This window comes from Nicotiana tabacum, chromosome 21 (assembly GCF_000715075.1).
Source record: "Nicotiana tabacum cultivar K326 chromosome 21, ASM71507v2, whole genome shotgun sequence".
NCBI classification, from domain to species: Eukaryota; Viridiplantae; Streptophyta; class Magnoliopsida; order Solanales; family Solanaceae; genus Nicotiana; species Nicotiana tabacum.
The window spans coordinates 65,631,821-65,655,616 of NC_134100.1; the positions used below are offsets into that span (position 1 = coordinate 65,631,821).

At 39.4% G+C, this 23,796-nt stretch overlaps 1 protein-coding gene across 1 annotated transcript; it reads right to left on the reverse strand.

The window, feature by feature from the left end:
- Positions 1–13,575: 13,575 nt before the first annotated feature.
- Positions 13,576–14,355, reverse strand: LOC142175266 (uncharacterized). The gene has a single exon (XM_075241851.1). The coding sequence runs from the start codon at positions 14,353–14,355 to the stop codon at positions 13,576–13,578; it is 780 nt and encodes a 259-aa protein (XP_075097952.1).
- Positions 14,356–23,796: the final 9,441 nt, after the last annotated feature.

Genomic DNA, 23,796 nt, shown 5'->3' on the forward strand with positions numbered 1-23,796 from the left:
TTAGCGTTGTGCACTCAACCCATATTTATTCCACTGTATTGTATATCTCCAATTAAGTTGAAGGTATTGAAGGAGCACTTATAGGATTTGTTTGATAAGGGTTTTATCAGGCCAAGCGTGTCACCTAGGGTGCACCGGTGTTGTTTGTGAAGAAGAATGATGGTTCTGTAAAGATGTATATTGACAATAGGTAGTTGAAAAAGGTCACTATCAAGAATGAGTATTCATTGCTTTATACATATGATTTATTTGACCAGCTTCAGGTGCTAGGGTGTTCTTGAAGATTGATTTGAGATCAAACTATCACCAGTTGAAGATTAGAGCTTCGAACATTCCTAAGACAGCTTTTAGGACTCGCTATGGGCATTATGAGTTCTTGCTGATGTCGTTTGGCTTAATTAATTCCCCAGCAGCTTTTATACATATGATGAAAAATGTGTTCCAGCCTTATTTGGATTCATTTGTCATTGTGTTCATTGATGATATATTGGTATATTTCCGTAGAAAGGAGGAGCACGAGCAACATTTGAGGGTTGTGCTCCAAATTTTGAGGGAGAAGAAGTTTTATGCTAAGTTCTTCAAGTGTGAGTTTTGGTTGGAATCAGTGGTATTCTTGGGCCACATGGACTCTAGTGATGGAATCAAAGTAGATTCGAAGAAGATTAAGGCAATTCAGGGTCAGTCTATACCTTCTACTGCTATAGAGATCATGAGTTTCTTAGGCTTGGCTGGTGTCACGATACCAGATTTCCACTTTAGGATGCCGTGATGCCGCCTAGTCTCTGAGACTAGGTAAGCCTAACAAATATTGAAATTTTAACATATTTAACGAATAAGATATAATATTAAACTGATGATCTATCATAATAAAACCTAAACGGTACAATAGTTGAATGATTCCCAAAACTGGTGGAACTGAGTCATAAACTCTACAGAAAATTCTCTAGTAATCTCTAAATACAACTCTGTTTGAAATGAAGCTACACAGTAGTAAGGCAATAGAAGGTGACTCCTAGGCCTACGAGCATCAAGCAGGTATAACTTGAAGTCTCGAAAGTAACTCGGTCAACTTGCTGGCATCCCGCACGAGCTGAAGTGCCTGGATCTGTAAAATTATGTATAGAAGTATAGCATGGGTACACCACAACAGTACCCAATAAGTATCAAGCCTAACCTTAGTGGAGTAGTGATGAGGCTAGGTCAAGACACCTACTGGACAAAAGAAACTATAACAAAATATGATACAATCTATAAATGAAAAGCAATGAAATAGATGACAAAAGAACAGTACGATGATATAAGGATAACAACGGTAATTTAAAGCAATAAAGTACAACAAAGAGTGAACATATGGTAGGAACAACAAGTGATCAAGTACTGTAAAAGTACAAGTAAAAACAAATGAAGGAAATAAAATAACGGTTCAAATCAACAAGTCTTTTCATATAGAATGTACAACAAGAATCACAACCGAGGTACCACACCTTTTTTTGCACATTTCACAAGTCATAATCACAATCTTTACTTGAATCACTGTGTGAGCCTTGCTTTTAGTTTTAAACATTTTTCCTAAAATAGCTACATGTGTTTTAGTCCCCTTGTCTCACGACGTGGCTTCAAGTAATCCCCTTACTAGCAACACGCGTATAAATCTTACCTTATCTCACCGCATGTATTTCAATACCCACCATTATACCACATCATACATATCAATATCATAACACAATACTCAACTCGCACCACATGTACCCATATACCACAACATTATCAAATCAACAATAGCAATATTACCACAACACATAGCCCATAGCTCAACCACAATGTGTACAAGAATCTCAATAATAACAAAATGATTGAGAAACAACTCAACAAGGAAGGATGTTCCAATAATCAAAACATTAACCACAATGTGTTAATAGCTTTCACAACTACATCCTCAATAACTCAACAATAAAGGTATTCCCATGAAATGACAACTTCCCAATCAAGTACGTAAGCATAACAATGAAAGAGATAATATGAAATAACAATTACGACTTAATGCCTCAGGATAACTTAACAATGGGAAGGATACAACAACTACAAATAAATGCATATAATAGCAACTTTGAAAATGGAAAATAGAACATGTAATAACAACTTCAATTGAGGCATGTAAGAATAAAATTGACAACAAAAGATAGAACAATTAATAATAACTTCAATTAAGTGCTTATAAGTAACCTAGGAGTCTAAACCAGTCAATTATCATATATAAGCCCGTGTACACATTCGTCACCTCGTGTACACATCTTTCACATAATTCAAATAGTACAATCAACACAAATCCTAAGGGGTAGTTTTCCCACACAAAGTTAGGCAAGACACTTACCTCAAACAAGATAAATCAATCTACTAATAAGATCTTCCCATGCAAATCTAACTTTGGACGGCTCGAATCTAGCCAAAATAACTTAATACCATAAATAATAACCATTAGAAACAATTCTAAAAAATAAAGCTAAAGTCTTGAATCAAATATACAAAGTCAACCCCTGGCCCGTGCCCCGAAATCCGACAAAACTCACAAATTCCGAACACATATTCAATAACGAGTTCAACCATACTAATCTCATAAAATTCCATCTACAAATCGACCCTCAAATCACCAAATCTCACTCTCCAATGCCATAGCCTAAAATCCCCAAATTTCACTACAAATTCACTTAAACTAGGTGTAATAGTCAATGGGTAATCAAAATTTAACATCCAAAAGTGATTAATCTTCACTTACCTCTTCAATGGTAGCAAAAAGTCTCCCAAAACTACCTTAGACCGAGCATAATAAATCCAAAATGAGAAAATAACCAAAACCCTCGTTCTTAAAGTGTGCACAGCGATTCTCGCACCTGCGGCTCAAATGGTCGCCCATGCGACGCCGCTTTTGTGGTCAAAACTCAGCTTCTACGAAATTCACTTAAGCTCTCGGCCAAGCGCAATTGCGGGACCAATTTCGCGATCCATTCTCCGTATCTGCGAAAACCCAGCTTTCGACCAAAATCCGTTTCTCCGCACAATCGTCGGCATCTGCGGGCTCGTAGATGCGGAAATTCCTCACTCCTGCGCTCCTCCCCAGCTCCACCATAGCCTGCATCTACGCTCCCTAGGACGCTTTTGCTGCATCACACCTGCGGCCAAATCCTTGCAGGTGCAATTTTACTAGACCTGAAACCATAAGTTATTCCTCTAAGTCAAAACATGATATGTTAACAATCTGAAACACCCATGAGGCCCCCGGGACCCCATCCAAACATGCCAACAAGTCCTAAAACACAATACGAACTTACTCAAAGCCTAAAATCTCCTCAAACAATATCAAAATTATGAATCACAACCCAATTTAAGCCCAATGAAACTAATGAACTTTGAACTTCTAAAACATATGCCGAACCACATAAAATCAACTCCGAATGACCTCAAATTTAGCACACTAGTCCCAAATGATGCAACGGGCCTATTCCAACTCCTATAACCAAAATCTGAACCCAATATCAACAAAGTCAACTCTCAATCAAACCTCTCAACCTTTCAAACCTTCTACTTTCCAACTTTCTCCAAAAAGCCTCAAACCAACCTATGGACCTCCAAATCATCATCCGGATATACGCCTAAGTCCAAAATTACCATACGAAGTTACTGAAACCATCAAAACTCCATTCCAAGGTCATCTACATAAAATTCAAACTTTGGTCAACTCTTACAACTAAGGTCTTCAACCAAGGGACTAAATGTCCCAAATCAATCCAAAACTCACCCGAAACCAAACCAATCACCCCGGTAAGTTACATAACCACACATGAACATAGAAAAGGTAATAAATAGGGGAACATGCTACAATACACAAAACTACCGGTCGGGTCGTTACATTCTCCCCCTCTTAAATAAATGTTTGTCCTTGAACGAGTCTAGAATCATACCTGGAGTGCTGAAAAGGTGAGGATATCAACTCTACATATCATGCTCGGTCTCCCAAGTCACCTCCTTGACCGGTTGACTCCTCCATTAAAACTTCACTGAAGTAATGTTAATTGACCTCAATTTTCGGACCTGTCTATGTAATATAGCCATTGGCTCCTCAATATAAGTAAAATCCTTATCCAATTGGACTGAGCTGAAATTTATACATGAGACGAATCACCGTAATTCTTTTAGGGCATGGAAACATGGAACATCAGGTGAACTTTCAATAAGCTAGGTGGCAATTCAAGTTTGTAGGCCAACTCACCAACTCTCTCAAGGATCTCAAAAGAACCAATATACTTAGGGCTCAACTTTCCCTTCTTCCCAAATCTCATCACACCCTTTATGGGCAAAACTCTGAACAAAACCCTCTCTCCCACCATAAATGCTACATCATTAGCCCTGTGATAAACATAACTCTTCTTCCTAGATTGTGCTGTACGAAGCTGATCCTGAATCAACTTGACATTCTCCAAGGCATCCCGAACTAAATCAGTTCCCAACAACCTAATGTCCCATGGCTCAAACCAACCAACAAGAGAATGCCACCGCCTCCCATATAAGACCTCAAAAGGAGCCATCTGAATACTCGATTAGTAGCTGCTGTTGTAGGCTAACTCTGCAAGCGTAGGAATTGATCCTATGAACCCCTGAAATTTATAACAAATGCACGTAGCATATACTCCAAGATCTGAATGGTGCGCTCAGACTGCCTATCTGTCTAGGGTGAAATGTTGTGCTCAGCTCGACCTGTGTGCCTAACTCACGCTGCACAACTCTCCAAAAATACGATGTGAATTGCATACCTCGACCGGATATAATGAACAGTGGCACACCATGAAGACGGACAATCTCACGGATATATATATCTAACCCAGTTGCTATAAAGAGTAGGTAGTCACAACCGGAATGAAATGTGCAGACTTGATCAGTCTATCCACAATAACCCACACTATGTCAAATTTCTTTAAGGTCCAAGGGAGTCCAACAACTAAATCCATGGTGATATGCTCCCACTTCTATTCTGGAATCTCAAGTTTCTGAAGTAGACAGCCCGGTCTCTAATGCTCATACTTCACCTGCTGACAATTCAAACATCAAGCTGCATACTCCACTATATATTTCTTCATTCTTCTCTACTAGTAATGCAACCTCAAATCCTGATACGTCTTAGAGGCACCCGAATGACTGGAATACCACAAACTATGGCCTTTTCAAGAATCAACTCACGTAACATATCCATATCGGGCACACAAATACGGCTCTGCATCCACAACACCCCATCATCTCCAATAGAAACCTCCCTGGCATCACCATGTTGCACCATGTTCTTAACGACAAGGAAATAAAGATCATCATACTTATGCACCTTGATGCGCTCATACAAAGAAGACTGAAAAACCATGCAGGCAAAAACCCGGCTAGGCTCTAAAACATCCAACCTTGTGAACCGGTTGGCCAAAGCCTGAACATCCAATGCTAACAGTCTCTCTCTAACTGGAATATATGAAAGGACACCCATACTCTCTGCCTTTCTACTCAAGGCATCGGCCACCACGTTGGCCTTCCCGGCATAATACAGAATGGTGATATCATAGTCTTTTAACAGCTCTAATCACCTCTGCTGCCTCAAGTTCAGGTTCTTTTGCATAAATAAGTGTTGTAGACTCTGATAATCTGTGAATACATCACAAGACATGTCGTAGAGATAGTGCCTCCAAATCATCAATGCGTGAATAATGGCAATCAACTCTAAATCGTGAACGGGGTAGTTCTTCCCATGGGGCTTCAACTGACGAGAAGAATAAGCAATCATCCTACCCTCTTACATCAATACGCATCGGATGCCAATCCGCGAAGCATCACAATAAACTATATAAGAACCCGATGATGAAGGCAAAACTAGAACTAGGGTTATGGTCAAGGCAATCTTGAGCTTCTAAATGCTATCTTCACACTTGTCAGACCACTTGAATAGGCCACCCTTCTGAGTCAATCTGGTCAAAGGAGCTGTGATGGATGATAAAACCTCTATAAAATGACGATAATAACCAGCCAAACCTAGAAAACTTCGGATCTCTATAGCAGAAGATGGTATAGGCCAACTCTGAACTGCCTCTACCTTTTTTGGATCTACCTTAATCCCCACACTAGACATCACATAACCCAAAAACGCCACTAAATTAAGCCAAAACTCATACTTGGATAATTTTGCATATAACCTCTTCTCCCTCAAGGTCTGGAGCACGATCCTCAAGTGCTGCTCATGATCCTCCCGGCTGCGAGAATACACCAAAATTTTATCAATGAATACGATGACGAAAGAATCAAGATATGGCTGGAACACACTACTCATCAAGTGCATAAATGGTGCCGGGGCGTTGGTCAGCCCAAATGACATCACCAGAAACTCATAGTGACCATACCAAGTCCTGAAAGAAGTCTTCGGAATATCTGAATCCTGAATCATCAACTGATGGTACCCTAACCTCAAATCAATCTTTGAGAACACTCCAGCACCCTGAAGCTGATCAAATAAGTCATCAATGCGCAGTAGGGGTTACTTGTTCTTGACTATAACTTTATTCACTCTAGCAGCCTAGAGCTGTCTTTCTTCTTCACAAATATAACTGGAGTACCCCAAGGTGAGACACTCGGTCGAATGAAACCCTTATTAAGCAACTCCTAAAGTTGTTCATTTACCTCCTTCAAAGACACTGGTGTCATATGATATGGTGGAATAGAAATAGGTTGAGTGTCCGGCACCAGGTCAATACCAAAATCGATATCCCTATCGGGTGGCATGCCCGGTAAGTCTGCTAGGAACACATATGGGAAATTTCTCACTACCGGTAATGACTCAACGTTAGGAGTATCAACAGTCACATCCCTCACAAAGGTTAGTTATGTTTCACACCCCTTCTTAACCATTCACCGTGCCTTCAGAAAGGACACCACTCTGCTAGGATATAATCCGATGCAGCCCTCCACTCCAAATGCGGCAACCCTGGCATAGCCAATATCACAGTCTTGGAGTGACAATCCATAATAGCGTGATAGAGCAACAACCAATGCATGCCCAAAATCATGTCAAAGTATACCATACTAAGTAGCAATAGATCAACTTTGGTCTCAAAACCACCAATAATGACTAAACTCGACCGATAAATACGGTCTACAATAATAGTATCTCCCACAGCCATGGACACATATATCGGAGCACTCAAAGAATCACAAGATATATCGAAATATTGAGCAAAGTAGGATGACACATACGAATAAGTGGAACTTGGATCAAATAAAATTGATGCATCCATATGACAGACCGGAATAATACATGTGATGACCGCATCCGATGAAACCACCTCCGTCCTATCAGTAAAAGCATAGAAATGAGCCTAGCCTACCCCTCTAGGTCGACCGCTACCTGCCTGACCTCCACCCTAGCTGGCGGTGCAGGTGGGGTGGCAACTGGAGCAGCAACCATAGACTATGAAACCTATGGACCCTGAAGAATCCGTGGAATGTGTGTAGCCTTTGGAGGTGCACCCCTCCTATGTTTGGGACAATCCCTCATCATATGCCCGGTATTACCACACTCGAAACAAACTCTTTATGGGTGTGTCTACTGAAATTGACTTTGGCCTGGTCAACTAGACTGATCGATGAAGGCACGTCGTGCAGGAGGTGAAGTGGAAAGTGGTTGTGCATAATGGGGAATGTAAAACCTCGGAATAGTTGGAGCGCAGCGAGCAGCTGGGGGTGCTTAATGAACTAGTCGACTCATATAACCTCTGCCATGATGACCTGCAACTAGAGCACGGGCACAACTAATTCCTCCAGAATCTCGAGGCCTCTTGGCCTCCCTGTCGTCCCTCTCCCAATCCCGCATACCCTCCATCCTCTGAGCGATCTCTACAACCTATTGAAATGGAGTATTTGTATCTAACTCTCAAGCAATGCCGAATCTAAGATAATGACTAAGCCCCTTAATGAATCTGTGGACTCGTTCTCTGACTGTAGAAACCAAGGCAGGTGCATGTCGAGACATCTCACCGAATCTAATGGCATACTCTGATACTTCCATAGTCCCCTAATACTGCAGCTCAAACTTTATGCGCCATGCATCTTGAAGGGTCTGAGAACATACCCTCTCAAAAACATATTTGAAATCTGAGCCCAAGTGAGTGGGGCTGCATCAGCTGGCCTACCCTCCTCAGAGGCCTGCCACAACCTATATCCTGCTTCTGATAGCTGAAATGTAGTAATAGCAACTCTGCTCACCTCTACAATACTCATGGTACGGAGAATACAGTGGCACTTCTCTAGAAAACCATGCACATCCTCAGTAACTCCATCACTGAAGGTAGGAGGATCATACTTCTTGAAACTCTCAAGTCTCATCTTCTCTTCCTTAGATGTCTCTGGCCTGACCTCAGGCTGAACCAGAATAATGGGTTGTGCTGGAAAAACTCCTAGAACCTGAACAACATGGACCCGCAGCTCTGGAGTACGAGCTGCGGGAGTCTGAGCTCCTCCCCCAACCTGAGATGTAGGTGGAGCAACCGGGATCAATCCTACCTGAGCTAAAGTACCGAACATGCTCAGGACGTGTGCTAGGGTCTCCTGAAGTCCAGCGATAACAACATGCCCCTCGGGTTCCTATCCCCCAATTGAAACTGTTGGTGGCTCCTCAGTCACTGCTAGGGTAGGCGCTCTGGCTACAACATGTGCCCCTCCTCGGCCTCTAACCTGGACCCGACCTCTCGTGGCTCTAACAGGGGGCGGGGGAGTCTGATCATTTGATCCAGCAGTGCGTGTCCTCACCATCTGTGAGAGAATAGAAAGATAAAGGCTCAGATTTTGAAATCAACAAATTCGCACAATGAATCAAAGAAATGGAATTTTCCTAATAGTTCTATAGCCTCTCGAAGATAAGTACAGACGTCTCTGTACCGATCTACAAGACTCTACTAAAATTGCTTATGACTCGTAGCACCTATGAACCTAGAATTTTCCTAATGGTTTCGTAGCCTCTCAAAGATAAGTACAAATGTCTCTGTACCAATCCGCAAGACTCTACTAAACTTGCTTATGAGTCGTAGCACCTATGAATTTAGAGCTATGATACCAACTTGTCACGACCCCAAATTCCCACCTTAGGATGTCGTGTTGGTACCTAGTCTCTGAGACTAGGTAAGCCTAACATTGAGATTTTAACATATTTAATGAATAAGATATAAAGTCAAACTTATGGTCTATCATAATAAAACCCAAACTGTAGAACAGTCTAATGATTCCCAAAACCGGTGGAACTAAGTCATAAGCTCTACAAAACATGCACTAGTAATCTTTAAATACAACTGTGTTAGAAATAAAGATAAACAATAGTAAAGGAGTAGAAGAAGGTGAATCTACGGTTTGCAAGCATCAAGAAGGTATACCTTGAAGTCTCTGAAGTAACTGGGTCAACTCACTAGCGTCCAGCACGAGCTGAAGTACCTGGATCTGCACAAAAATGTGCAAAAGTGTGGCATGAGTAGATCACAATGGTACCCAGTAAGTATAAAGCCTAACCTTGGTATAGTAGTGACGAGGCCATGCCAAGATACCTTTTGTACAAAAGAAACCTTAACAGAATATGGTACAATCTAGAAATGGAAAGCAAGGAAATAGATGACAACAGAACAGTACGATGATATAAGGCTAATAACAGAAATTTAAAGCAATAAAGTACAAAAAAAAGTGAACATATGGTAGGAACAACAAGTGATCAAGTACCGTAAAAGTACAAGTACAAACGAATGGAGGAAAGACAATAACTATTCAAATCAACAAGTCTTTTCACATAGAATGTACAACAAAAATCACAACCGACGTACCACACCTCATTTTCACATTTCACAACTGATAATCACAATCATTCCTGATATCACCTCGTGAGCCTTGCATTTAGTTTTAAAATATTTTTTCTGAAATAGCTTCATGCATTTTAGCCCTATTATCTCACAGTGTGGCTTCAAGTAATCCCCTTACTAGCAATACGCATATAAATCCCACCTTATCCCATCGCATGTATTTCAGTACCCACCCTTATACCACCACATGCATATCAAAATCACAACACAATAATCAACTCGCACCACATGTGTCCATATTCCACAACATTACCAAATCAACAATAAAAATGTCTCCAAAACACATCAACCACAATGTGTACAAGAATCTCAATAATAATCAACACTTCAACCGCAGTGTGTTAATAGCTTTCATAACTATCACCTCAATAACTCAACAATGAAGGTATTCTTGTGAAATGGCAACGTCCCATTCAAGTACGTAGCATAAGCTTAACAATGAACGAGATAACATGAAATAACAATTACGACTAAATGCACGAGGATAACTCAATAATAGGGAGGATAGCATGTAATAACAACTACAAATAAATGCATATAAGAGCAACTTTTAAATTGGAAAATAGAACATGTAATGAAATCTTCTATTGAGAAATGTAAGAGAAAAACTGAAAACAAAAGATAGAAATTTAATAATAACTTCAATTAAGTGCTTATAAGTAACCTAAAATTCTAAACCGGTCAAATATCACATATAGGTTCGTGACACACTCGTCACCTCGTGTACACATCTTCCACATAATTCAAATAGTACAATAAACCCAAATCATAAGGGGTAGTTCTCCCACACAAAGTTAGGCAAGACACTTACCTCAAAATAGCTAAATCATTCCATTAATAAGATCTTCCCACACAAATCTAACTCTAGACGGCTCGCATCTAGACAAAATAACTCAATACCATCAATACTAACCGTAGAAAAAAATTCCAAATGATAAAGCTAATGTCTTGAATCAAATATGCAAAGTTAACCCCTGGCACGCACCCCGAAACTCAACAAAATTAATAAATTTCGAACACCCATTCAATAATGAGTCCAACCATACTAATCTCATCAAATTTCATCCACGAATCGACCCTCAAATATGAAAATCTCACTCTCTAATACCATAACCTAAAATCCCCAAATTTCACATCAAATTCAGATAAACTAGGTGTAATAATTAATGGGTAATCAATATTTAACATCCAAAAGTGCTTAAGCTTTACTTACCTCTAAAGAATGGTCGCACAAGCGATGCCGATTTTGCAGCCAAACCTCCGCTTATGTGGAATTCACTTAAGCCCCCGACCAAGCGTACCCGTGGGACCACTTCAACGATCAATTCTCCATATCTGCGAAAACCCAGCCTTCGACCAAAATCCGCTTCTGCGGGATCGCTTATGTGGAAATTCCTCACACCTACGCTCCTCCCCAGCTCCTGCCTAGCCCGTATCTATGCTCCCCAGGCCACTTCTGCGGCCTAGAACCTGCGGCCAAATCCTCATAGGTGCGATTTTACCAGACGTGAAACCATCAGCTATTCCTCTAAGTCAACACATGATCCGTCAACCATCTGAAACACCCCGAGGCCCCCGGGACCCCATCCAAACATACCAACAAGTCCAAAAATATGATATGAACTTACTCGAAGCCTTAAATCTCCTCAAACAACATCAAAATCATGAATCGCTCACCAATTTAAGAATAATGAAACTAATGAACTTCCAACTTCTAAAACTAATGTCGAACTATATCAAATCAACTCTGAATGTCCTCAAATTTTGCACACTAGTCCTAAATGATACAACATACCTATTCCAACTCCCAGGACCAAAATCCAAACCTTATATCAACAAAGTCAACTTTCAGTCAAATCACTCAACCTTCTAAACCTTCAACTAAAGCCTCAAACCAACCTACGGACTTCCAAATCATCATCCAGACATATACCTAAGTCCAAAATCACCATACAAATCTATTGGAACCATCAAAACTCTATTTTGGAGTCGTCTACATAAAAGTCAAACTCCGGTCAACTCTTTAATTAAAGCCTTAAACCAAGGGACTAGGTATCCCAAATTAATCCAAAACTCAAACAAAACAAAACCAACCACCCCAAAAAGTCACATAACCACAAATGAACATAGAAGAGGCAATAAATAAAGTAACATGCTATAATACACAAAATAATCGATCGGGTCATTATATCTAACTACTGTCATTGCTTTGTTGAATGATTCTATTATATTGCAGCTCCATTGACCAAGTTTACTCAAAAGAGCACTCCGTTCAAATGGCCTGACGAGTTTGAAGAGTACTTCTAGAAGCTCATGATTGCTTTGACTACAACTCCAGTTTTGGTATTGCCTTCAGGGTCGGGGACGTATGTTGTCTATTGCGATGCTTCGTGTGTTGTCCTTGGGGGTGTGTTGATGCAAGGAAGTAGGGTGATTGACTATGCATCACACCAGTTGAAGCCCCATAAGAAGAATTACCTAGTACATGATTTGGAGTTACGGCAATTGTGCACTTACTTAAGATTTGGAGGCACTACTTGTATGGCGTGTCATGTGAGGTTTACAGTGATCACATGATTTGTTCAAGCAAAAAGATTTGAATTTGAGGTAGTTGAGGTAGTTGGAATTGTTGAAGGATTATAATATCATTGTCTTGTATAATTCGGGTAAATCTAATATGGTAGCGGATGCCTTGAATAGAAAGGCAGAGAATAAGGGGAGTTTGGCATTTATTCCAGCTATGGAGAAGCCTTTGGATATAGATGTTCAGGCTTTGGCCAGTAGATTCATGAGATTGGATATTTCTGAGCCTAGTAGAGTTCTTGCTTGTGTTGTTGTGCAGTTGTCTTTGTTTGAGCGCATTAAGGCTCGCTAGTATAATGATCACCATTTGCTTGTCTATAAGGACACGATGTTTTGAGATGGTGCTAAGTTAGATGGTTATTGCGGATAATGGTGTATAGTGACTACAGAGTCGGACTTGTGTACCTAATGTGGATGGCTTGAGAGAGTTGATTCTTAAGGAGGCTCATAGTTTGCGGCATGCCATTTATCTAGGTGCTATGAAGATGTATCGTGACTTAAAGAAGCATTATTGGTGGCGAAGGATGAATAAGGACATTGTTGGAAATAATGTACGGTGTTTGAATTGTCAGTAGGTCAAGTCTGAGAATCAAAGACAGGATGGTTTGCTTCAGAGGTTAGAAACACCAAAGTGGAAATAGGAGCGCATTACTATGGACTTTGAAATAGGATTGCCACGGAATTTGAGGAGATTTGATATTGTATGGGCCATTGTGGATAGATTGACCAAGTCAGTGCATTTTATTCCAGTCATGACTTCTTATACTTTAGAGAAGTTGGCTCAGATCTATATCAGAGAGATTGTCCATTTGCTCAGTGTGCTTGTTTCTAACAATATCTTTTCTAATTGTGTATTTGTGCCTCATTCCCCCTATAAGATACTTCATGTATGTGTGTTTGTGATTTTATGACTGTTGTCAATTGTTGGTTCCTCCTCAAATGGCATCTCCTTGATTCTAACAATATCTTTTCTAATTGCCAGCTACTTAAATATATCTCCAAATATGAGCTTACTCCATTTAGATAGTGCAATCTTCACTCTTTTCAATTTTTGCTTGAACATCAGGAATGGATCTCACATGAAGTCTGCAAACCAGTTTTGTCTGACTACATCTTTGAATGTCTCATACAATTCCCAAAAATTCAAGAATCTGAAAGGCTTCAGAAATTGTGCTGCATTCTTTCCATAATTCATCAATAAAGGTGCATGATCTGAGCCAGTTCTTATCAGATGTTCTACCTCAATGCTAGGAAACAGAGTTTGGAAAGGCTGATTAACAAATATCATGTCCACCCAATTGAAGATACACTCTGCATTTGCCCTCTCATTCCACCAAGTGATGGGACTGCCTGTATATCCAAGATCAAACAATCCAAATGAGTTAACAAAAAAAGCAAAGTCTTCATATTCTGGAGGATGTACCGGCAATCCTCCTCTCTTCTCCTCTTCATTAAGAATCACATTAAAATTTCCTCCGACTACCCAAGGTAAGTCCATGTCACTTGCAAGATAATACAGGTTATCCCACAATTCTAATCTTTCTAGTGATGAACATTTTGCATATACAAAAGTCATCATGATGTGGTTACATATATCCTGATAATACACCTTGATGGTCAGTTGCTGCTCAGTATCAACCAATAAATCCCATTCTACCGATGTATCTAAGAATAACCATATTTTCCCATTGACATTTGATATAGCATTTTCCATGCCTAGTCTTCTCCTGTATTTCTGAAGTAGTCTTTTCTTTTGAAATGTCTCCATAAGTGCTACGATGAAAAAACCATGTTCCTTTTGCATGTTGATGACTCTATGAAAGGCCTGTTGTGTCTTAACAGACTTATGTTCCATATCAATATTTTGACCATCATGTAGTCATTGAGGCTGCCCTTTTGGGCAAGATTCTTGTAGGGTGCAGAGCTTCTTTATTCTGTTGTTTCTTACTCTTCTTACCACTTTTAGCTGATACTCTAGGTTATAAGCCTCATTCTCTAGCTACTGCTTTAAAATTCCCAGTAGTAGATTCATCATCTCCCTCATGTTATTGTTGCTGCTGTTCCACCATTGCAATGTGACTTTCCACATGCATAACCTTGTGGGTGATTATATCATGCAACACTTGCTCAGGAGATTTTTATGGCATACTGATCTGTATTTGCATTAGGTGTCCATCACTTGAGGCCCATGCCAAAGGCATTGTCTCGATTACACTTGATTTATTTTGTATTATGGATTGTTCAATTTCATCATTATCCCTATTTGTTACCTCCTTTAGCATTTTAGAGTGCCTTTCCATGTCTCCCACATTCCCCTTAAACTCTTGAAGATCGTATATGGAACACATATTTGGATTTACTGTGTTTGTCTGCACCTCATTCTCAAGCTCCTTCTATACCAAAGCCCCTTCATTCTCTAGCTCCAACATCATGAATTGTGCATCCCCTCTCCGTCTACGTCTCATTTGTTGTAATCAGATTCATTTCCAGCATTCATGTTCCTGGATTCATCTTTGTCATGTATGCAGTGATCTAAAGAGTTGCTACTTTTTTCTCAATTTTTCTATTATTCTCACTTATTAGCTATTCATTCAAAGGAAACACAATTGTCTGGAGTCAATAACAAACCACCAGACCCAACAGCTCAGCTAATGAAGCAAATTGGATGAACACGAACTCCAAATGACCAATCTCCTAGAACCTCACAGTCCTGCTTTAGGGAGAACTCCCCGTCAAGATCCACTAGCAAGGGTGAGAAACAACAAAAGTTAGAGGAAATAATGAAATATTTTTGTGGATCTACAACAACATTTGAATGCCTAGATTGAAGAAGCATTAAGTGTCCTGGAAAGTGGTGCAATGGCGACAACATCAACCCCACCTCTGAGGGTGCATATCGACATGAAAACACTCAACTCCAAACTGAAGAATACAGTAATAAGGGGTGTAACGACCTGACCGGTTATTTTGAGCAATTGCACTTCGCTTGGTAGTTTGAGCGCATGAGTAGCTCCGTATGATGTATTATTACTTGTGTGAGTCGTCAATTGTGATTTTTAGGTTATTCGGAAGTGATTTGGAAGAATGAATCTTATGATTGAAGCTTTAAGTTGGAAGAGTTGACCAAGTTTGACCTTTGTTAATTTGACCCTGGAACAGAGTTTTGATGGTTCCGTTAGGTCCGGATGGTGATTTTGGACTTGGGTGTATGCCCGAATTTGCATTTAAATATTTCTAGAAGGATTCTTCGCTAATTGGCAAAAGTTGAAAATTTGAAGATTTGGAAAGTTTATAAGTTTGACCGGGATTTGACTTTGATGATATCAGGTTTGGATTGTGGTTTTAGGAATTTGAATAGCTTCATTATATCATTTAGGACTTGTGTACAAAATTTGAGCTCATTCCGGGTTGATTTGAAATGATTCGACGTGACATTTAGAAGTTGAACGTTCAAAAGTTCATTAAGTTTGATTTGAGGTGTGATTCGTCATTTCGATGTTGTTATGCATGATTTAAGGCCTCAAGTAGGTCCGTGTTATGTTTCAAAACTTGTTGATATATTCGGACGAGGTTCGGTTCATTTGGATCATTTTTGGCTAGGCTGGTTTGGCAAGGCTTCTGGTGTGACCGCACCTGTGGAGCTATGGGCATAGGTGCGGAGCCGCAAAAGCGGCAGTAGAATCGTAGAAGCGGGAGTGCTGCTGGGAGCAGGAGTTCGTAGAAGTGAAGGTTTCTTCGTATCTGTGGAGGCACCGATGTGGTGAGTTTGGGAGCAGAAGCGAATGGCAGCGCGGAAGCGTGAATTGGATTCGCACCTGCGTGTGCACAAAAGCGGAGTTTGTACCGCAGGTGCGAAGGTAGTCTTCCAGTGCTTCTCTGCAGAAGCGTGATTTTGGTCACAAAAGCGGCTAATGTGTCGCATGTGCGAACAGTGCTGGGCAGAAACTATAAATTGAGGGTTGTCCATTTTTATCATATATTGAGCTACAAGCCTCGGATTTGGGCAATTTTGGAGGCGATTTCCATCACATGGATTGGATTAAGTGTTCTACACTCGATTTTGATTATATTTCGTGAATCTATCTTCATTTTGGTAATAGGATTATGAATTTTAAGAGAAATTGGGTGATTTTATCTAAAATTTCATAAAGTGAATTTTCGAGTTTTGAGCATCAATTTGGAGTCGAAGTTGAGTGAAACTAGTATGGTTGGACTCGTAATTGAATGGGTTATTGAATTTTGTGAGTTTTGTCGGGTTCCGAGGTGCGTGCCCGAGTTTGACATTTTGGTTGAATTTGGGTTTTTGATTAAATATTCGACCTTTATCATTTGGAATTGTTTAGTTAGGTATTATTTAAAATTATTGAGTTTCTTTTGGCTAGTTTTCGAGCCGTTCAGAGGTCAGTATGCACGGGAGGGCATTTTTGGAGTATCGTTTGGCTTGTGCGATATTAGATTCGGCTTGTTCGAGGTAAGTAACACTTCTAAACTTGGTGTTGAGGGTATGAACCCCGAATATACGTGTTATGTGCTTAGTGTTAAGGTGATGCACATGCTAGGTGATGGGCGTATAGGCGTGCACCGTGTGAATTATGACACGGTTGTTTCTGTGATACTGTGTAGTTACCTATTCTTGTTTCTATCCATGAAATTTCCACGTATTAGAGAAATTAAGCTGTGAATCATGTTAGAAATCATGTTTAGGCTATATGCTTATTTGGTTGGGACCTACTGAGGTCATCTCTACTGTTGAATTATTTGCTTAAATTACATCTACATGCTCAGTCATGTTCATTCATTTACATATCATATCTCAGTCTTTGTTATCATTTGTTGTCACATCATATTATTGTCATTGTTTGGGCTGATTAGCATGAGAATTGTTAGCTCGGGAGACTGGAGAGATTGATGACTGATTTGGGGCCTAAGGGCCAGATTGTGAATGATATTTATGTCGATCGGGTTGCACGCCGAAACAAGCATTATGGCTATATATACGTTAATCGATTTGCACGCCGCAACAAGCCTTATGGCTATATATATGTGGATCGAGTTGCACGTTGCAACAAGCCTTATGGCTATATATACATGGATAGGGTTGTACGCCGCAACAAGCCTTATGGCTATATATATGTGGATCGGGTTGTACGCTGCAATAGGCCTTATGGATACATGTGGATCGGGCTCCACACCACAGTAGGTGTCGTATAGTGCTGAGAGGCTGAGTGTGCTAAGTGATTGAGCATGACGAGTGGGAGTGTGAGACAGTGATATTTAGTACTTTGAGAGTATGAGTACATGAGTTCATCTCTATGATGCATTGCATTGACAGGTATATTCGACATATAGGCATAGAGATGTATTTCCTCATGCTACATGGTATTGTGACATTCATGACTTCACATGCATATTGACATGTAGGCATATAGATGTACATTTCTCATGCTATCTAAGATTTAATATTTTACCTGTTGTTGAAAGTCTTTGGGAAAAATTACAGTTTTCTGATATACACATATTTTGGAGATTTCGGTAAAAGATTTGGGTTTTACTGTTATTCTTGAAAAGCATGCCTATTTTTTCGTAACTGTGAAAAACTAAGCATCATATATTTGAGTTGTTTCTTGTACTTCTTTTATTATATTGTTATGAGTTGTTGTTGGCTATTGGTGTTGGACTCTAACCATTGTCCAGGCTCGTGACTACTTTCAACCTAAGATTAGGTTTGTTACTTATTGAGTAGATGGGGTCGGTTGTACTCTTACTATACTTCTGCACCTTGCGTGCAGATGTTGGATGTTGATGTTGTTGCGTACGACGGGAGCTGGATTTGAAGATGTACCAATGTTCCAGTTATGGCTATCACTTGTCCTTGGTAGTATTAGATTTGAATTCTGCTCATTTACATTTCAAACAGATATTGTAATTATTTTAGTTCAGCCTTGTAAAAATCTAAATCATAGAAACTCATGATTAGTACTATCAGTTCTTAGGAAGTTCATTGTATAAAAGCAGTTGTATTATCACTTCTCTTAATAAATCTCATTGAATTGGTTAGTTGTTAACTGGATTACCTAACGGGTTGGGTTAGGTGCCATCATGACTAGTTGAATTTTGGGTCGTGATAAGTTGGTATCAGAGCCCTAGGTTCATAGATTCTACGAGTCATGAGCTAGTTTCTAGTAGAGTTTTGTGGAACGGTATGATGACGTCCATACCTATCTTCGAGAGGCTACAGGGCATTTAGGATAAACTTCCCATCTTTCTTTCCTTATCGTGCGGTATTGATTCAGCTTGAAGCATAACTCTTTGAATTCCTTCCACATATCCGTATGCGCATATGAGCACTCGATATCAGTTGTACATCGATGGCTTGTGATTCCATGGATGAGGTGCGAGATGCGATTTCAGTGTGCTTATGATGGGCCAGTCTGGAGGACTTGAGGTTAGGTTTTGACTATAGCTTGAGCACGGGAATCTCAGCTGTGTGAGCACGTTCTTTTGGACTTATAATTCTGGTAGTGTCCCTATTTGTGGAATTTGTGGCTCGATGAGTGGTTGGATGACCATATGATGAGTATGATATGATTGTGGGATGTGTTCATGTGGTTTGAATGTGACGGGAAGAGTTTGCTTGGGATGTGAAAAGGACTATTGGGTGCTTGACTTCTGTCTTGATGTAACGTATAGTCTCGAGTTATGAGTATGTTGAAAGATTTTTTATGTTGTTTAATTGTGGAACGAAGTAGATTTTCATGTCTTATTGTGAGTTCAGATTCAGGAAGATTAAGTGATGGCATAGTAGTTGTGGTTGTGAAAGGTTATAGAGAGATATCAGTTTGAAGCTAAGTAGGTGAGTTATCACCTGCAGGGTAATCTACAGATGTTTGATCCTTATGATGTTGTGTGGAGGCTTGCTTCTCTACCAGTGGCTTGCTTCTCTACCAGTGCTGAGTGATTGAGCGTGACGAGTGGGAGTATGAGACAGTGATATTGAGTACTCTGAGAGTGTGAGTACATGAGTTCATCGCTATGATGCATTACATTGATAGGTATATTCGACATACAATCATAGATATGCATTTCCTCATGCTACACGATATTGTGACATTCTTGACTTCACATGCACATTGACATGTAGGCATATAGATGTACTATCCTCATGCTATCTGAGATTTAAATATTTTACCTGTTGTTGAAAGTCTTTGGGAAAAATCACAGTTTTCTGATAAACTAATATTTTGGAGATTTCGGTAAAAGATTTGGGTTTTACTGTTATACTTGAAAATCATGCCTATTTTTCCGTAACTGAACGAGCGGAACATCATATCTTTGAGTTGTTTCTTGTACTTCTTTATTATATTGTTATGAGTTATTGTTGGCTATTGGTGTTGGACTCTGACAATTGTCCAAGCTCGTGACTATTTTCAACCTAAGATTAGGTTTGTTATGTATTGAGTACATGGGATCGGTTGTACTCATACTAGACTTCTGCACCTTGAGTGCAGATGTTGGATGTTGATGTTGCTACGTACGGCGGGAGCTGGATTTGAAGATGTACCTATGTTCCAGTTGTGGCTATCACTTATCCTTGGTAGCATTAGATTTGAATTCTACTCATTTATATTTCAAACAGATGTTGTAATTATTTCAGTTCAGCCTTGTAAAAATCTAAATTTTAGAAGTTCATGATTTGTACTATCAGTCCTTGGGAAATTCTTTGTATAAAATCAGTTGTATTATCACTTCCTTTCTTAATAAATTTTATTGAATTGGTTAGTTGTTAACTGGCTTACCTAGCGGGTTGGGTTAGGTGCCATCACAACTAATTGGATTTTGGGTCGTAACAAGGGGTCTCTCGAACGGCACTGAAGTTGGAGGTTCAGGTATGACATTAACAAGTACTATCAACAACCATGGAAGCCGAGTTCCACCCCATTACCTATCCTAAAGAAGTTAAAATTTCGGATATTTTCAAATATGATGGAACTTCAGATTCACGCGACCATATCATAGCTTATACAACCAGAATCAAAGGAAACAATCGCACAAAAGAAGAAATCAAATCAGTATTTGCCAAGAAGTTCATAAAGATCTTGACCAAAGGAGCTTTAACTTGGTATTTCCACTCACCTGAAAATTTTATTAGTTCATTTGCTGAACTTGCAGATACTTTTATCAAAGCACAATTCAGAGCACAGAAAATGAAAAAATAAATGGACATTTTCAAAATCCAACAAGGAAGCACGAAGTTGCTTTAGAACTTCATAAATTGGTTTCCAAGGGAGAAGATATTGCTCGCCACCACGCCAAATAATTAGGCAGTTATGGCTTTCACAAGACACTGGAACAAAAATAACTCGGAAGCTACAAAGGAGACTAAAAGATAGTCTAGGAAAATTTCCACCCAAGACAAAGAACGTTGTATATCACAGATATAATACCAACTTTGAATAGAAGAAGACACTTCAATACTCCCCAGGTTTGAAAGAAAAAAATAAGGAGCTATGGTCAACGATCGGAGATAGTCCATAAGCAAGATGATTCAAGAAAGTGACTTTTGGGGAATTGTGTAAAGATCATAGCTTTATCTATCGTAATTGGTTTTTCTTGCATTGTTTGATGATATTAAGTCATTTTTGGTTAGATTTGAGCCTTGTGGAGGCGAGTTTTAAGGAAAAAGTTATTTTCTAGTGTTGATTTGGCCGAAATGAGGTAAGCATCTTGTCTAACTTTTGTGTAGGGGAACTACCCCTTAGGATTTTGGTTGTTTGTACTATTTGAATTATGTGGAAGACGTGTACATAAGGTGATGAGTGTGTACACGAGCTTATATGTGGTATTTGACCGATTTAGACTCTTAAGTTACTCATAAGCACGTAATTGAAGTTATTATTACTTGTTCTATCTTTCGTTTTTGATATTATCCTCACATGCTTTAATTGAAATTGCCATCACGTATTCTAGTTTCCATTGTCAAGTTACCCTTATGTGCATTTACTTGTAGTAGTTGTTACATGTCAGTCCTTCTATTGTTGAGGATTCTCATGCATTTAGACTTAGTTGCTATTTCACGCTATCTCTTTCATGGTTAAGCTTATGTCAAGTACTTAAATTGGAAGTTGTCATTCCGTGAAAATACCTTCATTGTTGAGTTATTGAAGTTGTAGTTGTGAAAGTTATTAACACAATGTGATTGAAGTTGTTAATTATTGAGATATCTTTCCCTGTTAAGTTGTTTCTCATTCCTTGTGTTATTATTGAGATATTTTGTATACATTGCGGTTGAGCCTCGGGTTATATGTTATGGTAACACTAGTGTTGTTGATTTTGACAATATTGTGGCATATGGGCACATGTGGTACACGTTGATTATTGTGTTGTGATAATGATGTGCATGCGGCGGTATAAGGATAGGGTTGATGTGCATGCAACAACATAAGGTGGGATTCATACGCGTGTTGCTAGTATGGAAATGACTTGAGGCCACGCGGTAAGATAAGGGGGCTAAAGCGCACGTAGCTATTTTGGGAAAATATTTTTAAAATATAAATGTAAGGCTCACGCGGCGATATAAGAAAGATTATGATTGTGATTGTGACTTGTGAAATATGAATATGAGGCATGGTACCTCGGTATGATTCTTGTTTTACATTCTATGTTAGAAAGGCTTGATGATTTTTGCACAGTTGTTGTTCTTGTTTCCTTACTTCCTTCCATTTGTGTTTTGATTGTAATTTGTTACTTGTTATCTTATCACATGTACTCTCTTGTTGACATTTGTTACTTTATTCCCGTTGTTATCCCGATATTGATAAACTGCTTTATTGTCCTTTAATCGCCTTATCATATGCCTCTAGATTATAATATATTTTGTTCAGGTTTCTGTTATCTAGTAAGTGTCTTGACCTGAGCTCATCACTACTCTACCAAGGTTAGGCTTGATACTTACTGAGTACCGTTGTGGTGTACTCATGCTACGCTTCTGCATATTTTGTGCAGATCCAGGTACATCTGCTCGTGCCGGACGCCGGTGATTGACCAGTTATTTTCGGAGACTTCAAGGTACACATGCTCGACGCTGCAGGCCTCGGAGTCACCTTCTGCTTTTAGCTATATTAATATTTATTTCCTGTTCAAAATAGTATTGTCTTTAGAGATTATTAGTGCATTCTTTATAGAGCTTATGACTCGGTTCCACCAGATTTTGTGAGTTATTGACAGTTGTACTATTTGGTTTTACTATGATAGATTACCAGTTTAAGTTGATATCTAAATTGTTATTTTTTTCTAATTCTTAATGTATGTTAGGCTTACCTAGTCTTAGAGGCTAGGTGTCATCACGATATCTTAAGGTGGGAATTTGGGGTTGTGACAACTTGTTGATCAATTTTCCTTGGCGCAATGCATACAATGGAGAAGGTAACATGAGAACATAAAACATTGAATCAAAAAGACAATTGCCACAAGGGCTTACCCTGATTCTTAGCCCTTCATCCCCATATTTCGGAGATATACTTCTAGGATCTCTCAGCTATTGGGAAAGATGATAATATGTTTTCAGTCTATTCTTCAATGGAGGAAAACTCGTTGGGGGCTTCAAAGACAGCTGCAATTTGGAAACCACAAGTCAAAAAATGGACAGCGGATATCAACCCAAAATAAAGATAATATACTTATGCTTGTCGTTCTACCTTTCTAAAAAGGGTCGACACTTGGAGAAGATAAGTTCTCGGATTGGGACTTCGATAAATCGATTATACCATCCTTTATAATGATCGTCCATTGTGTTCACAAGTGTTCGCTTACGACAATGATGATGTTACCCTTAAAATGGCTTCGGAGCATAAAGAAGGAGAAGATGCCGAAGGTAAAATAGTCAAACTCGCTAAGAATCGAAGACACACCACTAATCTCTAGATACTCATGCCATATTAGGCTAAGCAAATATTGAAGTACTGACAAAAGTCTAAAATCAGGGGGTAAATTGGAGTATTAAACCCTAGGGTGAATGGATAAGTGTACACAAAAGAAAAATTAGCTCGATGGTGGTCAATCTTTTTACTCTCTAAGGCCACTTAAACTTCAACGTGATCACCCCAACATCGTTCCTTCTGGACAAGAGGGATGTGATCCACACGAATAAGGGAGTCTTCCCGTGGGAATTTCCGAATTGTATTGCTACTTTAGTCCATAATTTTCCATCCGCCTTAAAATCCAAATATTTTGGGAGAATGTCTTAAATAGAAAGTTTAGTTTCCTGCTTCACCTTTACTCCTTTAGATGGCTTCTGGGT